We start from the raw sequence: 21,134 nt of genomic DNA on the forward strand, positions 1-21,134 counted from the left end.
ACCGAAGAAACTAGCTGCTTTGCAAAGCTTTCTTGAGAACAGCACAAACCCACTCATATGATCATCTATATCACTTTGGCAATATTTACTTATTTATTTGTTCATGTATTAGTTGACAGCTTCTTGGACTTAAATCTTGTTCTATATTTGATATATAATTTAATTTTCAGAAATTTATCATTTTATTTTTATTTTATTTTTTCACAACAAATATGGCATAAAACATGCATGTTATGGCATAATACATTTATATTATGTCAAACATTTCCACCAAAGTTATTTTGTCCCTTGAGATTCAAGAGAAATAGTTTTAAAGAGATTAGGGTTAGGATCATAACCTTTAGATTCTCCCTCATTGCATGCTAAGCATAGTGCATTGAGTGATGAGACAACGAATCTCCTCAGGGTTTTGGGTCGTCGTGCAATATGTTCCTATAGATTCCCTTGTTCACAGTTGTCCCCAAACAATTACAGGTCTGCAAAGTGAATTAAATAAAATAAAATAAAATAATAAAAGGAATAGGGTTTAAGGTTTTGAAGTTTTATAAAATAAGCAATTATCCCTTTTCCTTTAAGTTATGCCGCCACTAAAGTTCAAAGTTTAGAAACAGGTCCTTTGGAAAAAGAAAATTATAAAATTATCCTCAATCATACCCATAAGTAGACCTAACAAAATGGATCGACTCAAATTGAATTAGGCAAATTATTGGGTGAGATATTACAATCCATATTCAACTCAATTAAGTTGCAAATTTATGACTGTTTAGATCGTATAATCCGTGGCAAATCTATCAATAAATAATTTATTTTGTAACATAATAACTGAATGAATAATTTATTTTGTAACATAATAACTAAGGTTATTTATATTTAATAATCAATCACAAATTTGTAATTCTTTTTTATTTTTCAAAAGAATGAAAGGTTTTTATTTTGATCACAAGAAAATTAGGTATTTGGACTTAAATTTAAATGTGAGCATTGAACAACCCAAGTCTGCATACAATAGTGCGAAACTAGCCTTAATTAATAGAGCTTATATTAATTGAATTGACACCTATGAGCATACGAGATTATCAATAAAATTAAACATTAGTTGTTAACAGATGTGTAAATATCTATCAAATAAAATCCTAAATTCACCAATTGACACATTTAAAGGCAAATAAAAAATATTTAAATTATATTTGACTCATTTAATGTACGAATCCAATCAGTTTAAGCGGTTCAAATTCAATTTAAATTAATGATTTTTCATCCATTTTGTCCAATCTACCCTGAAGGCCAAAAGTATTATGGGAAATCCATATGGGAAAAAAGAAATTCATCTTTCATCCAAAATTTAATAATAAATTAACAATTACAAATATTGATTTGACATATAACCCCACACATTTCATCCATATCCCCTTTCAAATGGCTTAATGCACATACAATCCCTGTAAGACCAAGCAGAAAAATATAAATGCAACAATCTCAAAGGCAGCAAGATTACCCCTTCTCTCTCTCTCTCTCATTTTAAAGCAAAGAATCTTCCTTGGTAGTGCAGAAAGAGGGAGGGATCTGTGTAATGAGACCATACACAACACCCTTTACGCATCATTAACAGCTTCATTGAATGAGGCAGCCAAGTACTCTGCAAGGCTTGGTTGAGAACTAGACTCGTTACGAGTTTGAGAGACCCTGGCTTTCTTCATGCTAATAGACTTTGGGAGCCAGGATTTAAGAGAATCTGGAGTACTTGAACTCTTTACCAGAAAATCCCCCCTCCAAATAACAGGCGCCAGAAACTTCCATGGATCTTCTATCATGGACTTGCTGTAAAACAGGTCAGGCCTATCCTCTGCCGAGGCATGTGCATGAGACCCCATTGCTCTCCTGCCACCCCGTCCAAAATTCGGGCTAGGGTTGTTCCCAGACCAGTGACCCCTGCCTCTCCCTGAATTAGGACTAGGGCTGTTCCCAGACCAGTGACCCCTGCCTCTCCCTGAATTAGGACTAGGGCTGCCTCCAAATCCAGAACCAGAGCTGGAACCACTGCAGAGCCACTGACCCCTGCCTCGCCCAGAACTGAAACCAGGGCTACCTCCTCGTCCAAAGCCAGGGCTGGAAATATTACCAGACCTCGATGAATTAGGTGGATAGCAATAACTAACTGTGCCAACAGACCCACTCCAGACTCCAGGTGAGGTTCCTTGCTGCATGGGGAAGGGACTGACCATTCTCATGGGGCTTCTATGGGCACCATAGCTGTTGAGGGGACTCTGTGCATAGCCCATTCTATGATCAGGTGAAAAATTGGTTTGGAGTTGATGAGACGGAGTGGTTGGAAAGTTCCCCGGTCCTGCTGAACCAAAGAAAAATTCAAGCTTTTAGATACAACTAGATCAGCCCAAGCAACAGTCGAGCTTCAGAGAATTAACAATAGAAATAACATTAGAATAGAAGCTCAACTCAAAGTAGACTCCACAAAATTGAGAACAGTGCTTCTATTTTGCTATAAAAAAAAGAGAGAGAGAGAGAGAGGGGGGGGGGGGGAGGGGAGAAAGATGCTGTTTTTAAAACAAAGGGAAGGGTGTGAGGCATGAGGCAATACCGGCAAAGGAATGCAGTACCAAATAACCAACACCAAGCAATGACGCAAAAGATAAAAATACAACCATCTGGGAGACATTGAGGCTACAAATTAATAAAACATCCCTCTTCACCCCATTTCCTATTAAAAAAAAAAAAATTTCTATGGAACGCATCCATGCAGGGTATTATAGAATATTAAAAATGAGAATTGCAAGTCAGCTATCTGTCATTTCAACTTCATTTAAAATCCCCAAACCCTTGAGCAATACATATACATTAGATGAGCTACCCAGAATGATGCAAGGGCAGCACCAAGGTTCTGCAGCCATGGAGAAATTAGAAGAGAGCGAGGGGGGGAAGGGAGGAGAGAAGAGATACCCAGGGGAAAACTCACGTTCAATTCAATTCAATTCAAATTCATCAACAATTAACTTACAACATCGCTTTAAAACACTATTTATAAGAAAGCCCAAACACAACATTATACACAAACCCCTAAAACTACATGAATTACAAACAAACCCATACTTTACAAAAATATTACAAACAACCCCCAAATGCACATAATCCTATACTAATTAATACTAAACACAGATAATAAACTACTAACTAAACCCAACAATTCCTTAACTCTACTCTTCTTAATTATCCTCCAGCAAGGATCTTCCCAAGGTCTTGCTTCTTGTCCTACAACTCTCCCCCAATTTGAAATAATTCGACCCCGAATTTTGAAATGGAGGATCAAAAGGAAGAAGGAAACTTGGACTCTTCGAAAGCCAGCACAGAATAAGACAAGAAACCATGTTCCATTGGCAGCACCATAGAATTGACTTGACTTTAAAATTAGCATCAATGAACTCATTAGGGATGACAGACTCCACAATAGGAATGTTTGAAAGACTTTGGATGCCTTCAAACACATTCATTGCCTTGCTTGTAAGTTGTAGTATCTTCAAGTCAAGTAACTTTGATATGATCAATAAACTCATATTCTTTGTCCTCGTTGGTTGGTAGAGCAGGCTTCAAAATGATTTTCCTTCCATTATAGTGGAAGACTCATGTATTCTCATGTCCTTGAGTCACAACCAAATCATCCAACCAAGGAAAACCAAGTCCATGGCCAATCTTCATAGGTACGATATCACACCAAACATTAGCCAAATATTCAGCCACTTGGATAGGAACCAAACATCTCTCGCTTTTATGTATAGTAATCAACCCAAGATATCACATAAGGCTCTAGGTGAGATTCCAGATGAAGCTGCACTTGAGTGATTCATGGAAACCACATTCCGTGGACATCTTCCATCAATGATGATTTTGCACCTTTTCTTTGCATTTGAGAAAGGTGTTGAAAAGCTTGAAATTGCACCCAAAGTTTGGCAAATGGCATTCTTTTTTCCTATAATTTGTCACCATGTTGCTGAATTTATGTATATACATGCTGCAGCTATATATCACCATCTTTTAACACAATTTCCCACAACCCTTGCTCCCAATTTCTCAAAAAACTATTTTTAATTCACCTTGATATCGATTGTCCTGCTGAAATGAAACCAATTCACAAAGAAAACTCACAAATTACAGCAACAAAACCATATTTTTGACATTGGCAGCAACAATTTCAGGGTTTCATGCCAAATTATCGCGCTAGCTTGCAATATATTGTGTCCACAATAAAATATTTCCTTGCAAGTCAAAATATAGTGGAGAAAACCCAAAATCTCATGGCTGAAGCAATTTTTCGTGACACTGGAAATTGCAGAAAACTGTGGAAGTTTCCCAGTCACAGTTCGCTAGCACATGGGGTGCATACACCTCCAGAGATGAAACTTTGGTCATGGAGATATGAGGGGATGAGGAGTTTAGTGGTGGTGGCAGTGTGTTAAAAAAATCACCGAGAGTCAGGGATTCAAAGGGGCCAATGGCTGGAACCTTTTGGGTGGCATGTGAGGCTGCTCTGGTGATCGGAAGGCGATGAAATTATAGGGAAAGGGGCGTCAGGATGCTCTGTATTTTTTATGGTGCAGGTGGTGTTGCAGGATGGTGGCTGGAAAGCAGTGTTCGAGCAAATGGGGACATGACTGGAATTTCAGAAAATTTTAGAAACTGCTTTTCGGTGGGTTTTTTTTTTCTTTTAAATACTGAAGTTTCAGGACAGAAAACCATAAGTTTGAATCATAGAGATAGGAGGGGGGAAGAAGCATGGAATGAAGAAGAGACCAGAGAAGATAGAAGAAGGGTGAAGGAGGGAAGAGGAAGAAGAGCAGAGAACCAGAATAGAAAAAAGAGAGTTCAGATCAGCACATGAAAGAAAAGAGAACTGAGAGATCTAAGGGAATTATGGGGAGAAAAATAGAAGAGGAGAAGAAGAGAAACAGAGAACAAAAAAGAAGGCAGAATGCTGCTGGGCGGCAGGGAATTAAGGACAGAATAACAGAGAAAAGAAAGAAGAAAAGAGGACGGAGACGAGAAGAGAAGAAAAGTGAGGGAGAATGGGTGGACTGAAATGGAAGAATGAAAATTGTGGTTGGGCTCTGATACCAAATGATGCAGGGACAGCATCAACGTTCTGCAGCCATGGATAAATTAGAAGAGAGGAAAGAAGGGGAAAGGAGGAGAGAGGTACCAGGGGCAAAGCTCCCGTTCAATTCAATTCAAATTCATCAACTAACTTGCAACATGGGTTTCACACACTGTTTATAAGGAAGCCTAAACACATAAAATTACATACATACCCCTAAAACTACATGAATTTACAAACAAACCCATACTTTACACAAACATTACAAACAACCCTCTTATACACGTAACCCTATACTAAACACGCATAACAAACTACTAACTAAACCCAACACAATTCCTTAAGCCTACTCTTCTTAATTATTCTCCATCAAGGATCTGCCCAAGGTCTTGCTTCTTGTCCTACATCACAGGATCAACCACAATTTTAATAAATATATGAATAGAAACAATTTTTCTACAGTTCAATAATTACTCTCTAACAGATGCAACAACCCTCCTACGGCATTGGAGGAATCGCACAATTGAACTATGAAATAAATCAATAGTCATTTTATATATCCACATGTTTTCTTTTCTTTTATTTTCTTTTTTTTTTCCTCGTCCAGCCAAAGCTTTCAATTTATATTACTGAGAAAGCCCCACCAACAGTCACCAATGCTGTGAACAAGAGCAATATGAAAGTAGCTACTCCCAATGAATTGCATGCTTCCCAGAGTATTACCAAAATAACACATGATTTACAAACAATATTCCAAAGCTAGAGTCAAAATATCTTGAGAAAACAGTTGCAATCAACAACCACTTTTTCCTCCTAAACATAAATACATAATTGATTTTATCAATCATACAAGCAAACCTAGCTAGCCCCTCAGGGCCTTTTTTGCTTCACTGGCTAATGTCTACGGAATTAGACCAGCTATAATGGTTATCCTGTCCCATGTTTGGATTACCATCAACAGATGATGGGCTAATCATTCAAAAGATATATACTCTTAATAAAAAGAAAAACATAACAAAATAGGGGTTGTGGGTGGGGGGTGGCACTTGAGCCTTTTATTGCTTAGCCATTGTTCGCCCATAGGGAGGGAGTGGCCAGTCTCATACCATGTAAATAGGACCAAGGCCCTCCCAGTTGACCAGTCCTATCCCACACCTTTGCCGCACCAAACATAGACTAAGGGTGCTTAGCCTAGCCTAGTCTAGTCAAGCCACCAAATAAACGCACTCTAGGGCCTGAAGTTCCACCGAGTTATCTAAAATATTTCATTTTCAATTTATTCTAGACTTATTAAATAACTTTAGACATTAACCGTGGCATGATTGGATAGGAAAATCCATAGAGCTCTTTTAGTATGGAAATTATTTCAATAGAGTTTTCTACCTAGAAAATGAATAAGAGGTGAAAAGACGATGCTTCCCCAAAGTAACCTGAATTGGCCATCTGCAATCTTAGTGCTATAATATCCATAAATATAAATGGATACTAAAAAACTATTTTTCCTCAACATATTTTAGCAGGAATCCAGTACATGAATACAGTTATTCTTCAAATTCCTTTTTACTTTGGATACAACTTCACAGAAAATAGGCTCAAGAGCTCAATATTCACGCTGCATGTCTCATGAATCACAATTAAACATCTAATTCCTAATTTCATTTCCATCAAAGCAGAGTATTCCTAGTTGATTCAAATGCACTTAACATAAAACTTCTCACGAACTCTACTCCTATAAACATAATAGAAACAGTGCCACTATGCAACACCGTGAGACATCCAATGGGTCTACACTTGAAGCAGATTCATTTCACCTAATCCTGGAATTTACAAAGCTTCATTACTCGGAAGGAATTCCTTGTAGATCAGTTATCTTTTGGTTTCTTTTCCTCCAGCCCCTTGCAGGGCTTCCTTGTAATAGGTGCAATTTTTAGTGCCACTAAAGAAAAAAATTTGACATTAATCAAGTGAAGAAGATAGGCCAAACTCCAGGGTAACATAAAGAAGAAAATAAATAGAATTATGAAAAACTAAGGAGAGTCAAAGCAAGTCAAGTCATCTAAGTAGTATCAACCACAAGACAGCTGAAATTATTTCCGTTGGCAGTAAAAAAGTGAGGATTTGAATCAAAAAAATAATTCAAAAAATCAATATCCTTGTTAGAAAGAGAGAGAGAGGGGGGGGGGGGGGCGGGGCAGAGAGAGATGGCAAAGCCTCAATGGAAGAACGAATTACCAGGAGATGTAAAATGATCTTGCGGACTCTGGTTACTAATCTGGCTTCTCCTCTTGTTACCCGAGAATGCAGACATCGGATCCGTATAAAAATCAAACCTTGGAGTGGCACATGAAATATCCTGCCCTGGTTGAGTTGCTGGAGTTTCAATTAATGGATTGGAAAGCCAACCAGGCATTGCAGAAGTTTCAACATCATTACGAACTCCAACCTGAGCAGCTTCCATACGAATTGCTTTCAGTCTTTCCCTTCTCTTCTCTGACTCCTCCATTTAACCTGTTGATGTAGGAGAGCCAAGGAAAAAGAGAGGAGAAAATTTAAATACCCAAAAATGAAAATTTGAGCTGACAGAAAGGCACTTCGACAATATTGAAAACAAAAAAGCCAAGAAAGCGAAAAACTACATACCAAAAAATGGCTACTAAAAAACTTAGGATTAACAAATAAATCTAAAATAAACCCCAATGGTCCAACCCAAAAAAGACAAACAATTTTTTTTTTTTTAAATTGAAAAAAACAGAAGCTGTTCGAGCCCTAAGGGAGCGTCGTGCACACCCCCAGTCCTCACCAGTCACCAGCCCATTCAGCATCGAAGCGGTGACAGCCGGAGGTGTACTTTGGAGCATCACAAGACGGAGGAAGTCACCGGAGCAGAATCGCCAGCCCAGAAATCCGGAGCAGCGATAGCCTACTGTCTGACGCCCAGTGGTACATCTCTCTCTCTCTCTCGCTGACCATCACCAACCTACCAGTCCGTGGAATGAGACAACTATGACTCTGCGAGTCACTCTGTGGCGTGTCACTCTGTGGGTTTATGTTTGGACCTCAAAGATTTGTTAATTGAATTTGTAGATATATTTAGGGTTTTGGGAGGATTCATGTGTTTGCGTGAAATGAATGTGTTCTCAGTTTTCTTCAAATTTCTTTTTTCTGGGTGTTCTGATAGTGTGAATTAACGAGCATGTTATTGTGTCAGCATGTGACTGGAAGGAAAGACACGAGTCTTAACTCTGTGGGTTGGTCTTTGCCTGTCACTGTGTAAATTCACGAAAAAAAATTTATCTAGCTACCTCGCCTAATGGGACGTAAGATTTCATTTTGTTATTTGTTATTGACTTGTTGTATGTATAGAGAAAATTAATTCCAAGCTTCTTAAGGAAACTAAAGGCACTGCTTTTGCTAATTCAAAACTAAAATTATTAAGCTTGAAAACTTGGAACATGTCTTTTGTGGGTTCCCATTGATGAAAGGGGGAACATTTTTAAAACACTAGCCAAAAGCATTATCTTAATTCACAGGTTCCGATAAGGTTGTGCTTCAGTTCCCTATCTTCCTTTTGAAAATGGTTTATTTGTTGGATTAGTTGGATATTTGAAGTGAATCAGAGAAACAGATGGCTATAAGATGGGATTTCAGATTGTTTTGAGTAAGACTGAGTTTTTGCTTGTGATGAGCTGTTGGCTGCTGCTAAAATGGGCTTGAGACTTAAATTAAGCGTATCTGATTTGAGACCCGGGCAAGGATTACTCCTCTAGGGTCGAGAGCTCAGTGCAACTTGTATGCAATAGGGCGAAACTTTAGTACAGAGTTGTATTTAGAGAAAATATTGGGTACCAAGTAGGTGTCACATCAGCGTGCCAGTTCGTACCCAATAAACTAATGGCCATGTGATACCTATATTGTATTCAATAATCATATTCAAAGCCAACAACTGCATATTAAATGCAAACATGTTTCTTAAAAATTAAAATAATGAGCTGGAAAAATAGAAAAACCGAACAAAATCCCAAAATCAAACTGAACCAAACTGAAGAATTGAATAACCATTTTTTGGTTTAGCTTTGGTTGGAATTAAAAAAGAAAAAAAATTCAGTTACTAGTTAGGTTTCGATTTAGCCCATTCAGTAACCATGGTTAAAAAATGTAAATTTTAAAATCACTACAAATTAATTTTTTTCCCCATAATAATCAACATGTAAATTTTAGTGCTCATCATTAAAATTTAACCATCAACTTGGTTTAATATAGATACAATTATATTGTGTATAGAAGGATAAATTGCAAAGACATATAAATAGATACAGACACATCTATCATTATCATTCTAAAAGATGAAAGAAGGAAAATTGGGAATGAAAATATTAAAAAAAATGTTTTTTATTTTTCTAGAGATTATGGCATGCTTGGGTATATTAGCCCAGTTGAAGGGATTTCAGGAGCATTACTGCTGGGTTTGGTAAATAAAAGGCTTTAAAATCTACAAATCCACTGTCTTCATTAGGGCCAAATTTATAAATGCCATAGATTCTACCAGAAATATAGGGCCATTGTCTCTTAGAGATTGACTTGAATTATTGTAAGAGTCAAAACAGTATGGATGAATACAAAATTTATGCGATCAACTTCCATAGAAAAATAATTATCAAGTTTCAATGAGAATTTTCAAAGAAGCAACATAAACTAATTGAACAATTTGTAGAACTAGTCCTACCTTGCTGTTCTTGTCCCGTTTGTTTTTATCAATTTGGTTCCTACAGGGAGCATGTGCTCAACTTTTTACACCATCAATGGTACAGAGGCTGTTTGAAGGGGAAGATAATTTTTTTCAGAATTAGAACTTGGGAACAGTAACGGATTCTAGGGACCACATAGATTGTTCTTTAGATGACCTATAACCACACTGAGTTGATTAGGGCTATATTATAGATCAATTACAGGTTTATTGTCTTCAAGGATATAGATGGCATACTATTGTCTTGCTGGATTAGCAGGGGGCTCAGTATGGTTATGGTTTTATTATAGGTCAATTAACAGAATCCTTCTCTCCTAACATATTACAGGTTTCCTGTCTTCATAATTTTTTAGTGCAGTTATAATTTTATGTGGTGATGTTTGCTTTTCTTTTGATACTACTGATGCTTTTTTTGGTTTTTCCATAATGGGATTGTGGGTAGAAGCACCAATTCCACCTTCATTACCCTGGTGGTTAAAAAAGATTTTGCTACTAGGGCAAAGGATTTCAGTTCAGTTAGTGACCAGTGTATAGAAGATCATTGTTAAAGTGTTATCTAAGAGACTTTCTAGTGTCTTGCCATGGTCAGAGTGTGTCTGCTGGTGATAGACAGATTTTAGTTGCAGCTCTGGTAGCTAATGATGTTGAAGATGCTGTCAGAAGAAATAAAGGGAGCCTGGTTTTGAATTTGGATTTTGAAAAAGATCATGACATGCTAGTTGGGATTTCTTGGATAGAATGCTGGATAGAAGAGGTTTTGGAAGGTTTTGGAGCGATATGGAGGTTTTGGATTAAGGGGGCACCTTTCGTTTGTGCTCTTATTTGTTCTCGTGAACAGGGAGGCTAAACCCTGGGGTGATAAAGCAGGGAGATCTTCTTTCCCCTTTCCTTTCAGCTATTGTGGCTGATGCTGTGAGTAGGATGGCTGATAGAGAGATTGATAAGGTTTGGCATAAGGAATCGAGGTGGGCCATGAGAACTTACCCATATTATGTTTGTGATTTGTAGATGACACCATTTCTTTTGGAGGATATGGATAGCTTTTCCAATATGTTAACTATTTTGCAAATGTTTGAAAAAGTGTAAGCTCTTAGATTTAATTTTTCTAAGAGTGGCATTTGTGGGTAGTGGCATCAACCCAAGTCGTTTTGCTAGATTAGCTGGTTGTGGGGTTCTGAGTTGGCCTATCACTTATTTAGGTAGCTTTTCACTCTCGGTGGCTGCATTACTCTTTTTCTGGTTGCCTTTCTTATATCAACCTGCCCTACTTTCCCCTTTTCAAAATTCTTAGGAGAGTCGCTCGTAGATTAGAAAAATTGATGAGGGAATTCTTGTGGTCGGGAGTCAACGAGCATGATAGAGATCATCTTGTTAGCTAACAACTGTGGGTAGATCCAGAAGGGAGGTAGGTCTGGGTCTAGGGAATTTGGTGTCCAAGAATATTCTTGTGGGGAAATGGCTGTAACACCTCCTTCTAACCTGGCTCTCTTTAGCAGAGGGTAATTTGCCATAAATTTAGACTTCTTCAAAAACAGGTGGGATGCTGCAGTTGGGGTTAATATCACCTATTTGAGTCCTTGAAAATTTGTGTCTCAGAATTATCACTCGTTTTCCCCTCATCCCTCTTTGGGAGGATCATTGGACAGGTGACGCTCCTTTTGCTATTGTTTATCCTTGTCTCTATCAATTATCTTCTTTTCATGATTCCCCATTCTAAGTTTTCTTTCATGTGCAAGAGAGTGGGCACTTCAGAGATTTTCATTTTGTGAGTAACTTTAATGAGAGAGAGACCAATAAGCTTGTCTCTTTGCTCAATGTGCTTCATTCTTTTCACCTCCACTTGAGGAGTGACAAAAGAGTTTGGGGTTTAGATTCTTTTGGAGATTTTTCCTGCACATCTGTCTTTTGCCATTTGATTCTTGTTCCTATTTCCACTCCTGCCCCTTACTCTTTCATTTGGAAAGCCAAAGCCTTTTCTAAGATTAAGGCCTTTTATGGATTGCAATTTTGGAAAGGAATTTTTTTGGGGGATCAGAAAATGAATTTTGTTAACACCAGAAACAAAATGTACAAAGAAGGGAGGACAAGAGGTTCTCCTGAGAAACAAGTGAAATACAGCCAAAAATTTGCAAAATAAATTACAAAAGCTGCTCGCCAATCCCTAGCAAGATCGGCTGTGGGAAATGCAAGGATTTTTAATGGCAAATCAATCCCACCTTTCCTTCTTTGGGAAGAGTGGTTTTCCTTGTGTCTTTTTGGGCTCAATTCTTTTGGTGTTTTTTGTTTTTGGGGATTACTTTTGTTAGTTCTGCAAAGGAACTGGAGGGGAGCATTATTGTAATTTCATTTTTTATTCCTTTAGGAACTCTTATCCTCTAATCCAATGTAAATTCTTCTCTGTCTTGTTTATGAGCTTATTTTTCTATATAAAAAAAGAAGGATTAATGCCAATGACTTTCTTTAGAAACACAGACGTACAAGTCTATCGCCTGATTTTTGAGATTTGTTTTAAGAGTGGAGAGACTTGTTCACGTCTATTCTTGCATTGTCATTTCTCTTGGACCATTTGGAGTATTGTTTGGTATTTTTGGAGAGAATTGGGTGTGCCCTTCTCCTTGGAGGCATTTTTTGCTTTGTTGTTTTCAAGGGTTTGGACAGGGGAAGGAGAGAGAAAGGCCTTGTGGCAGGGCTCGATTTTGGCTATCATTTTATTTTTTTGGATGGAGAGATGCCAAAATCTTTAAGAACTTGGATACTCCTCTTAACTTGCCTCGGAACGGAGTGGCGTTTCTAGAATCACTGTGGGTTATGGTGAGTGATTTTTTTCGGCATTTATCTATGACAGATTTACAGCGGGACTGGGTAGCTTTTCTCAAGTTGAGCTGATCCGTAATTTTTGTTTTCTGGTTTTCTAGTTTGTTCTTTTTCCTGTTGTTTCACAAGGATATCTTAGCTCAGATACAGTTTTTCTATATTCAGAAATGCGGGACACAAAGAATATAAAAAATTAGTATTCGGTCAAGTGTTTTCAAAAAATTGTTTTCAGAAAAGTGTCCAAGAACACCCCTAGAAAATAGATGTTTTCAGGGAACAATTTTGAGGCATTTTTCATGTTTTTGAATACAGTTTTCCAGATACAATGAAAACATGGGTAAAATGTTTATAACACATTTTATTAATAATAATTGTATTAGCAAAAATAATAGTTCCAATAACAATTATTATTATTATATATTAATAATCATTTGGATCAACCTTCACCAAATGCAGTTCCATTGTTTTCATTTTTGGGAACAATTTCTAAAGCAACTAACCAAATAGATTTGAGTATAAAAATACGTGATACAATCCGTTGTTTTTATTTCAAGAACAACAATACAGAAAGTCATTTTTTAATCCTTAAGAAAATGGGCTCTTACCTCCTTGATTTTGTTCCTTTTCTTGTTGTACTCTCTCTCTTTCTATAATAAATTTCTTTATTTATAAAAAAAAAAATATGGAATAGTTTTAGGCATTGTTAAATCTCTTATCCCTTAGGGATGGGGAGTCCATTTTTTTCCGAGTTCGATTATAGGCAAACTAATGAAAACAGAAGAAAAGTGGAAAGACTAGACGGAAGGGGGTGTTTGGCAAAACTAAGCATTAAGCGCTGAATGCTGAATGATTTTGAATTTTGTGAACCGATTTAGAACTTGATTGAACCACTTAATTCTATTACTTGTTTGATAAATTCGAAACTTCTAAATATGCTCTTTAACAAAAAATAAAAATTATAAAGAAGACAAGAATACAAATCAGATTTATTGAGTTCAGATGAAAATTACATATACAATTAATTTCATCTCTCCAAATATCAGATGTATCAACACAATTAAAAAATATTCAATCTCATGGATTTGCACCAAATATGGTGCATCAACCATCTTCCATTGGGGGCGGTGGCAGAGGAGTGGTGGGAGTGTGATGGCAGGCAGTGGCTGAGGCTGTGGTGGAAGGCAGTGGTGGACGTCTTGGTGGAAGGTAGTGGCGAAGGCTATAGTGGAGTTTTTGGTGGGAGGCATCGGTGGAGGCTGTGGTGGGAGCATGATGGGAGGCTCCAGATCTAATTTCGGTATGGTGGGAGCATGATGGGAGGTCGCAGATTGTGGGGGGTTGATGATCTCTGACAGATCTGGTGGGAGGCAGCAATGACAGGAGGTGAAAGCACAGCCAGCAAAGGAGAGGTGCTGCAGCTGAGTTGCTGTGGTGAAGGGAGACTTGCTGCGCTTGGTGCATACAGAGGAGAAGAGAGGAGAGGGGGAAGGGGGCGTTTGTGAGGCATGTTTTCTTTTTTATGGGGGCAAATGTAGGGGTGAGCAAACGGTATTCGGGCAATTAACCGAATTAACCGAAAATTTTGGTTAAATAGTGCTATTAACTGAACCGACCGAACTGATGGAGGAGACCGAACCGAACCCGACCGAATTACCAATTCGGGTAATTCGGTTAACCAATTTTAACCGAAATTATTTGAAATTAATTGCTAGAAACAGAATACAATTATAAATTTTTTTTTAACCAAATCCAGCTTAATTAAACACCTTATCTATTAATGTTATTAATAAAAACGATATTTTACTATTGAACTCTTTTCAATGGGTAGCAGGCAATTTTCTCATCATGTTGGACAGTAAAAAAGGAATTAAGGAAATGGAGACGAGCGCAAAACTACACTTTAGCCAAAACTTGATGAATAAAAAAAATATTAGGTCCACAAGGCCCAGGAATGAATGAGGGGAGCAGAGCAACGCAAACTCCAGATTTGTTATTTGCATTAGGTTCCGTTGTTCCAACTTCCAATACTCATCCACAAAGTGCCTCATGAAATCACCTTCCCAAGAATTTGTAACAATGACCCAAAACCAAAACAGAAAAACAAAAACAAAAAATGAAATAATAATAATAATAATAATAATAATAATAATAATAGGCTTTGGTACACGGTTATCTTTAACACAGGTATAAATAAATTAGCACTAAACCTGAAACAACTGTAACAAGCAGACTAATCACATCATAAAGTGATACAGAAGTAACCCCGGAAAACAATTAACCCACCCCCATGCATATTGTGGGAACACATCCTGCAAATCATCGAACAGTCGAAGACTCGAAGGTACCTGAGTGCCGAGTGGAGTGGCTGAGACACTGAGTCACTGAGTGAAGACTGAAGAGTCGTCGCCACGCCCACGCGACACGCGAGGGAAGAACCGAGGACGGCGAGGAGGGATTCGCGAAACCAGGAGACTGAAGGTCCGAACTCCGAAGGAGAGGGCCGAGAGGCTGGAGAACCGAGCTGCTGAAGACTCAGGGGATTCGCCGACTCCGAGAGGTCGTCCGATGGAGAGCTGCGGGCCTGCGGCGCAGATCGGCAGAGCGCAGAGGAACTTCACAGTTCACAGTTCACAGTTCACACAAACGAAACCCTAGCCCTAACTCTAAGCCCCAAATCCCTTTTCTGAGTTTTCTCCGCTAAGCCCGACTGCCCGACCCGAATCATATTTAATTTAGATTCATAATTTACATTTAAAACCTAATTAATTAATAATTCGGTTAATCGGTTAACCGAATTATTTTTTACTATTAACCGAACCGAAACCGATTAACCAAAATTCTGTAAAATTCCAACCGAACCGACCGAATTGGATTTTTTACCCAAACCAAACCGGTAAATTTTGATCGTTTAATTCGGTTTTCTCCGAATTATGCTCACCCCTAATCTGAATCGTGTCCGAAGCATGTCCAATTTTAAATTTTTGAATTGGATAAAATCTCACCTCACTTTTTAAAATCGCTTTAAGTTTATGAAAATAATCACAAAATTCTTGAAAAATAATTTTATTAAAAAAATAAATTTATTAGTTGACTATTAGTCAACGGATAAGTTTAATAAAAAATTAAATTTTTTATCCTATATGAAATAACAATTTTATCCTTCCACTCAATTTTGATAAGATAAATTAAAGAAATAATATTAATTTAATAAATTAAGTTAAATAATTGAGTAGTTAATTACAATATATTTTGAAAAGTATACTTATAAGTGAATTAAACATCCAAACAATTAAGTCGAATCAATCAGTTGATGTAAGCACGACAACATAATTAAACTATTATTTTAAAAAATTTTAAAATTATGAAAAATAAATAAACAATACAAATAATTCAAAAAAATATTTAAATAATTATATTGTTACAAAATATTTGTTATATATATTTCATGAAAATTAAATGGCTAAATATATCTTTAAGCAATAAAATATAGTTTTAAAAACTGATTTGGATCAAATGGTTAGTTGATTTATGACTTGCTTCTTGGGTTTGGTTAAATATCATATTTAATAACATAATAACTTAAATAAAATAAAAAAGTCAAGTGAATTGTCTCACACAATAGTTAACTAATTAAAATAAATTTGAGTTTTCTTTATCCATCTAACATTCATATTTTACACACAAAAGAACTAATATCATATTTTATAATTTTAATTTCGAAAACATTCATATTTTACACACAAAAGAACTAATATCACATTTTATAATTTTAATTTCGAAAGATTGAATTTTGAAATTTTATTTTATTTTTTTAATACTATGTTTGATAAATTACTTAAATTTGAAAGTATTGAACTATGTTTCATTTGTTTTATGATGTGTTTAGTCATTAAATTTTTATGAAAATTGCATCTAATAAACATTTTATAGTATTACAATTATTAGGTATTTTAATGATTTATTAGTAAATTTTTATTTTACATATATATATTTTAAAATTTTTAAATAATAATATACTTTTTATTATAATGATGTCAATTAGCTGATCTAAAGCAATTGGACCGAATAGACTAGTTAATTTGAGAATCAATTAGATCTTCAAGTTACTTACTTAGTTTTCAAAACATTATGTTAATCAATTTTTTCAATTTAATTTATTAAATAAGTGTGATTTTAAAAATATCATTTCATTATGGCTAAAATGTTAGTCAAAACTAGTGGAAGGTTTATTTTGTCAATAAAACTAAACTTCAAGGGATTCTTTGGTAGTTTTTTGAAAACACATAGTAAAGTGTGATTTTTAGAAAATTTTGGAGTTGCTAATGAATTTTATCCTTTTTAATTTAATTTAAACTATTTGAAAATACATTTCTACCCCCTCTCAATAATCAATTATGCTACAATCATCCCTTAAAATTAAAAGTAAGACTAAAATATGTTGAAACCTTTTAGATACGAAAAAATTGTTAAATTTAATGAAGCAACACACTTGCATCATATATGAATAATTAATAATTTATTAAATAAATTTATTATAAGTCTAAGAAACACACTAATATTCTATAATTTAATGAAAACTTATAGAATATGAACATTTCATTAAAGTTTATGGGATTTTGTTGTATTTTAAAATATTTTATACATGTTGATATAGTTTTGATGTATTTTATTAATTAATGTAAAAATGTTGGAGTTTGCAACCATTAATTGTGGTAGTTTTGTTACATCTTTACATTGATTTAACATTTTTAACACAATTTTCATTTAGGTTGTTATATAATTATAGAAATTTTTTAATATTGTGTTAGGTAGTCTTAGGACTTTCTCAATCTCAAAAGCTAGCTTAAGGGGTGAGGTTTTCACTTACACTTAATAACTAACTACCAGCTCCTTCCACAACAGATGTGAGATAACCCAACAATCTCCCCCTCACACATCGGGGTCTCTCCTGGCAAGGCAATAATCAGGGTCTCCCCCAGCACGGCACACTAAGGAGAATGTTGGTGAACCACGCTCTGATACCAATATTAGGTGGTTTAGGGTCTTCTCAACTCCAAAAGCTAGCTCAAGGGGTGAGATTTTCCCTCACACTTAATAACTAACCATCAACCCCTTCCACAACCGATGTGGAATAACTCAACAATACTATTTAATTCTATTTTATGTTGACAGCATTGGAGATGCGTAATTTTTCAATAGTTTTTCTATAACGACCTGCTTCTCTTAACATATAATAAAACATAATAAGTAAAATAGTCAACCCAAACCCGTGGGTAACAGGGACACTAGTCATACACAACGGAACCTAGGCACTAGTAAATATAAATCATCATTCTGATAACCACAATATATATATATAATACTTTCATAAATACGGCCTTGCGTCGAACATTTCGTAAATACAGTCTTGCGCCGAACATTTCATAAATACGACCTTGCGCCGAAAACATATATCATATACGGCCTTGCGCCGGCTATCAATCACGGTCTTGCGCCGAAAATCTCATACATTTCATTCTGAGTAAATAAGTCATTCATCATGTATTTCCAAAATCATCATATATTGCATTATTTCATAATTCCTGAAAACATGCTTATTTGTAAAATTGTCATTCTATAATACATATCATGTAAAAATAATATTCATGTCACACAATACTGAACAAAATCATACATTTCATTCTAAAATCATAATTCTTGTATAATAACAGTATTTTCCCCAAATATGCATTTACTCAATAATATTCATATATAATACATGTTTTCCTAAAAATTAATTTGCTGATAAATACTAGTAGTTTGCGTGGAAAATAACTGCTTTAGTTTATTCCCTTACCTGACACTGAAAAGAAACCCCCTAAAATGTCGGTCTTGCACTCGTAGGGTTCCCTGCTCAACTCCCTAAAAACAATAACTCCCAGAACTAAACTTCAGTATTTTTTCGTAAATATTATTTCCTATAACTACGAAAAACCCAAATTCTGAATAAAATGTCTTACCTTAAATCAGGGATGAACTTCAACTCAAACCAATCAACGATCCGTTCCAGCAGATATGTAGAGAACTTCTCGAGGAGCATCGTGGTGGCTTCAGATCGTCGAACCGGCATAAATCCGACCCGAGATTGTAGAGAGAAGGTAGGAGGGACGTAGAGGAGAGAGAGAGTGTAACGACTCGAAAAATAATGGTATTTAAATAATAAAGAGAGAGGGAAATGGAAACAGGAACAGAAGGAGGCAGTAGGCTTCGTCGACGAGCACGATGCGTTCATCGACGACATTACACTTTAAGGATAATAACCCAAAAGATTTTTCCACAGGGCCTCATCGACAAACACAGGGAGTTCGTCAACGAGCGCATAAGGGGACCTCGTCAACGAAGTCATGCCTCATCGACGAGAAGATACCGAGAAGGGTTTTTGGGACAATCTGAAATTCGTTGACGAGGGAGGAAGTTCGTCGACGAAATTATTAAAGGACTCGTCGACGAGGTGACGTGTCTCGTCAATGAATCCGGCTCTATAATTAGTGAAAACCTGGATTTTTGATGAAAAATTGGTGCAAGTAATCTCCTTTTTCTCTCTCTATGCCCCTCTTCCCTTCTCTCTTTGATTCTGGGTCCGTTTTACGCCGGATTGACGATCTGAAGCCACCACGACGCTCTTGGAGAAGTTCTCTACAAGTCTGCTGGAGTTGATCGTTGGTGGAGTTGGTTTAGATTTCATCCCAATCTCAGGGTAAGACATTTTACTCGGTATTTGTCTTTCTCTCAGTTATAAGAAATACAATACACGAAGAAATACTGATATTTTGTTCTGGGGGATGTGGTTTTCAGGATGTTGAGTTAGGAACCCTGCGGGTATTGGGCTAAAGTACAGTAGGGGCTTTTTAGAGATAAGGTAAGGGAAATATGCTATGCTAGGAGATTTATTTATGTTATTAGAAATTTTATATATATATATATATATATATATGCATGTATACTAAATATTATATCGAATGTGAATTTTCAAAGTATGTGTGGCCTGAGTACATGATATTGATATGGAGTTTTTCAGTATTTCAAGTTATACAGTTATAGATAGATAATTGCAGATTTTATACAGACAGAATATATACACATATACAATTTTATTCAGATGATTACACAGACAGATATATATATATATATATATATATATATATCAGTATACATATATTTATTCATAACAATATATTCAGTGTATATAGAAAGTTATGTTTTCCTAATTGCCGCAACACTTAAATTATACAGAAAGAAAGTGTGACAACCCGAATAAATATGGAATTTGAATAATTAAGAGGGAGAGAAATAAAAACAGAAACAGAAACAAAAGGAGTTCGTCGACGACATTACATTTGGGGGATAAAAATGATTTCAAGAGATTGCCTGGATTCGTCGACGAATACAGGGGTTCGACGAGTGTAGAAGAAAATTCGTCGACGAATACGAGTCCTTCATTAAATTCGTTGATGAGACCTTGTATTCGTCGACGAAATTCAGAGCAGCAAAAAACCCCCTTTAGTATTTTCTCGTCGACGAATCCTTGTATTCGTCGACGAGAAAATACCAAGGGGGGGTTTTTGCTGCTCTGAATTTCGTCGACGAATTTAATGAAGGACTCGTCGACGAGGTGACGTGTCTCATCAACGAATCTGGCCCTATATATATATATATATATATATATATATATATATATATCAAAAATCAAATTTTTATCTTCATTTTTAAGCCATCTTCGCCCTCTCTCTCTCTCCCCTTCGGCTCTCTCTCTCTCTCTCTCTCTCTCTTTCTCTCTCATCATTTTTGGGCCAAATATATGTCAGATCGACAATCCGAAGTCACCACGATGCTCCTGGCGAAGTTCTCTACAAGTTTGCTGGAGCGGATCGTTAGGGAAACGAAGTTGGAAATCATCCCTGAGTTGAGGTAAGACTTTTTAAGCAAAATTTGGTCTTATGATAGTTATAGGAAATGAAGTACGTATGAAAATACTGAAGTTTAATACTAAAAATTTCCAGTTTCAGGGTATTGATCAGGAAATCCTATGGGGGTCAGGTTAGGATATTTTAGGGGCTTTCTCAGTGGCCAGGTAAGGGAATAAACTAAAGCAGTTATTTTCCATGCAAGTTATTATTAATTATGAGTAAATTTATTTTCAGAAAAGCATATGTTATATTTGTTTATTACGAATGAAATGTACGATTGGAAAAATACTATTATGATGATTAAAATGTATATGTATGTATGAGATGCCAGAAAACCACGATTTTAGAATATGAAGTATGACTTTTAACAGCACATGTGTGGCATGAATATTATTTTACGTGAAATGTATTATGATATGAAAGATTTTATGAGCAAAGTATGTTTTCAGGTATTATGAAAAGATGAGTTATGTTGTGATGATTTTGATGAATATATGATAAATGATTTATTTTCAGAGTATATATACCT

General features: G+C 36.0%; 1 protein-coding gene across 4 annotated transcripts; it reads right to left on the reverse strand.

Annotated features, from left to right (window-relative positions):
• Positions 1–1,309: 1,309 nt before the first annotated feature.
• LOC131162040 (protein SICKLE) lies at positions 1,310–15,370 on the reverse strand. 4 transcript variants are annotated; one of them, XM_058118147.1, is made up of 3 exons: positions 15,005–15,370; positions 7,334–7,609; positions 1,310–2,344 (listed from the first exon to the last, which is right to left on the reverse strand). In XM_058118147.1, the coding sequence occupies exons 2-3, from the start codon at positions 7,602–7,604 to the stop codon at positions 1,593–1,595; spliced, it is 1,023 nt and encodes a 340-aa protein (XP_057974130.1). In that variant the 5' UTR covers positions 7,605–7,609; positions 15,005–15,370; the 3' UTR covers positions 1,310–1,592. The 4 variants fall into 4 exon arrangements, with proteins under 4 accessions (XP_057974130.1, XP_057974128.1, XP_057974131.1 ...); XM_058118145.1 differs by having other exon boundaries at positions 1,310–2,347; XM_058118148.1 differs by having other exon boundaries at positions 14,943–15,352.
• Between the last annotated feature and the right edge of the window lie 5,764 nt (positions 15,371–21,134).

Source organism: Malania oleifera, chromosome 8 (genome assembly GCF_029873635.1).
Source record: "Malania oleifera isolate guangnan ecotype guangnan chromosome 8, ASM2987363v1, whole genome shotgun sequence".
NCBI classification, from domain to species: Eukaryota; Viridiplantae; Streptophyta; class Magnoliopsida; order Santalales; family Ximeniaceae; genus Malania; species Malania oleifera.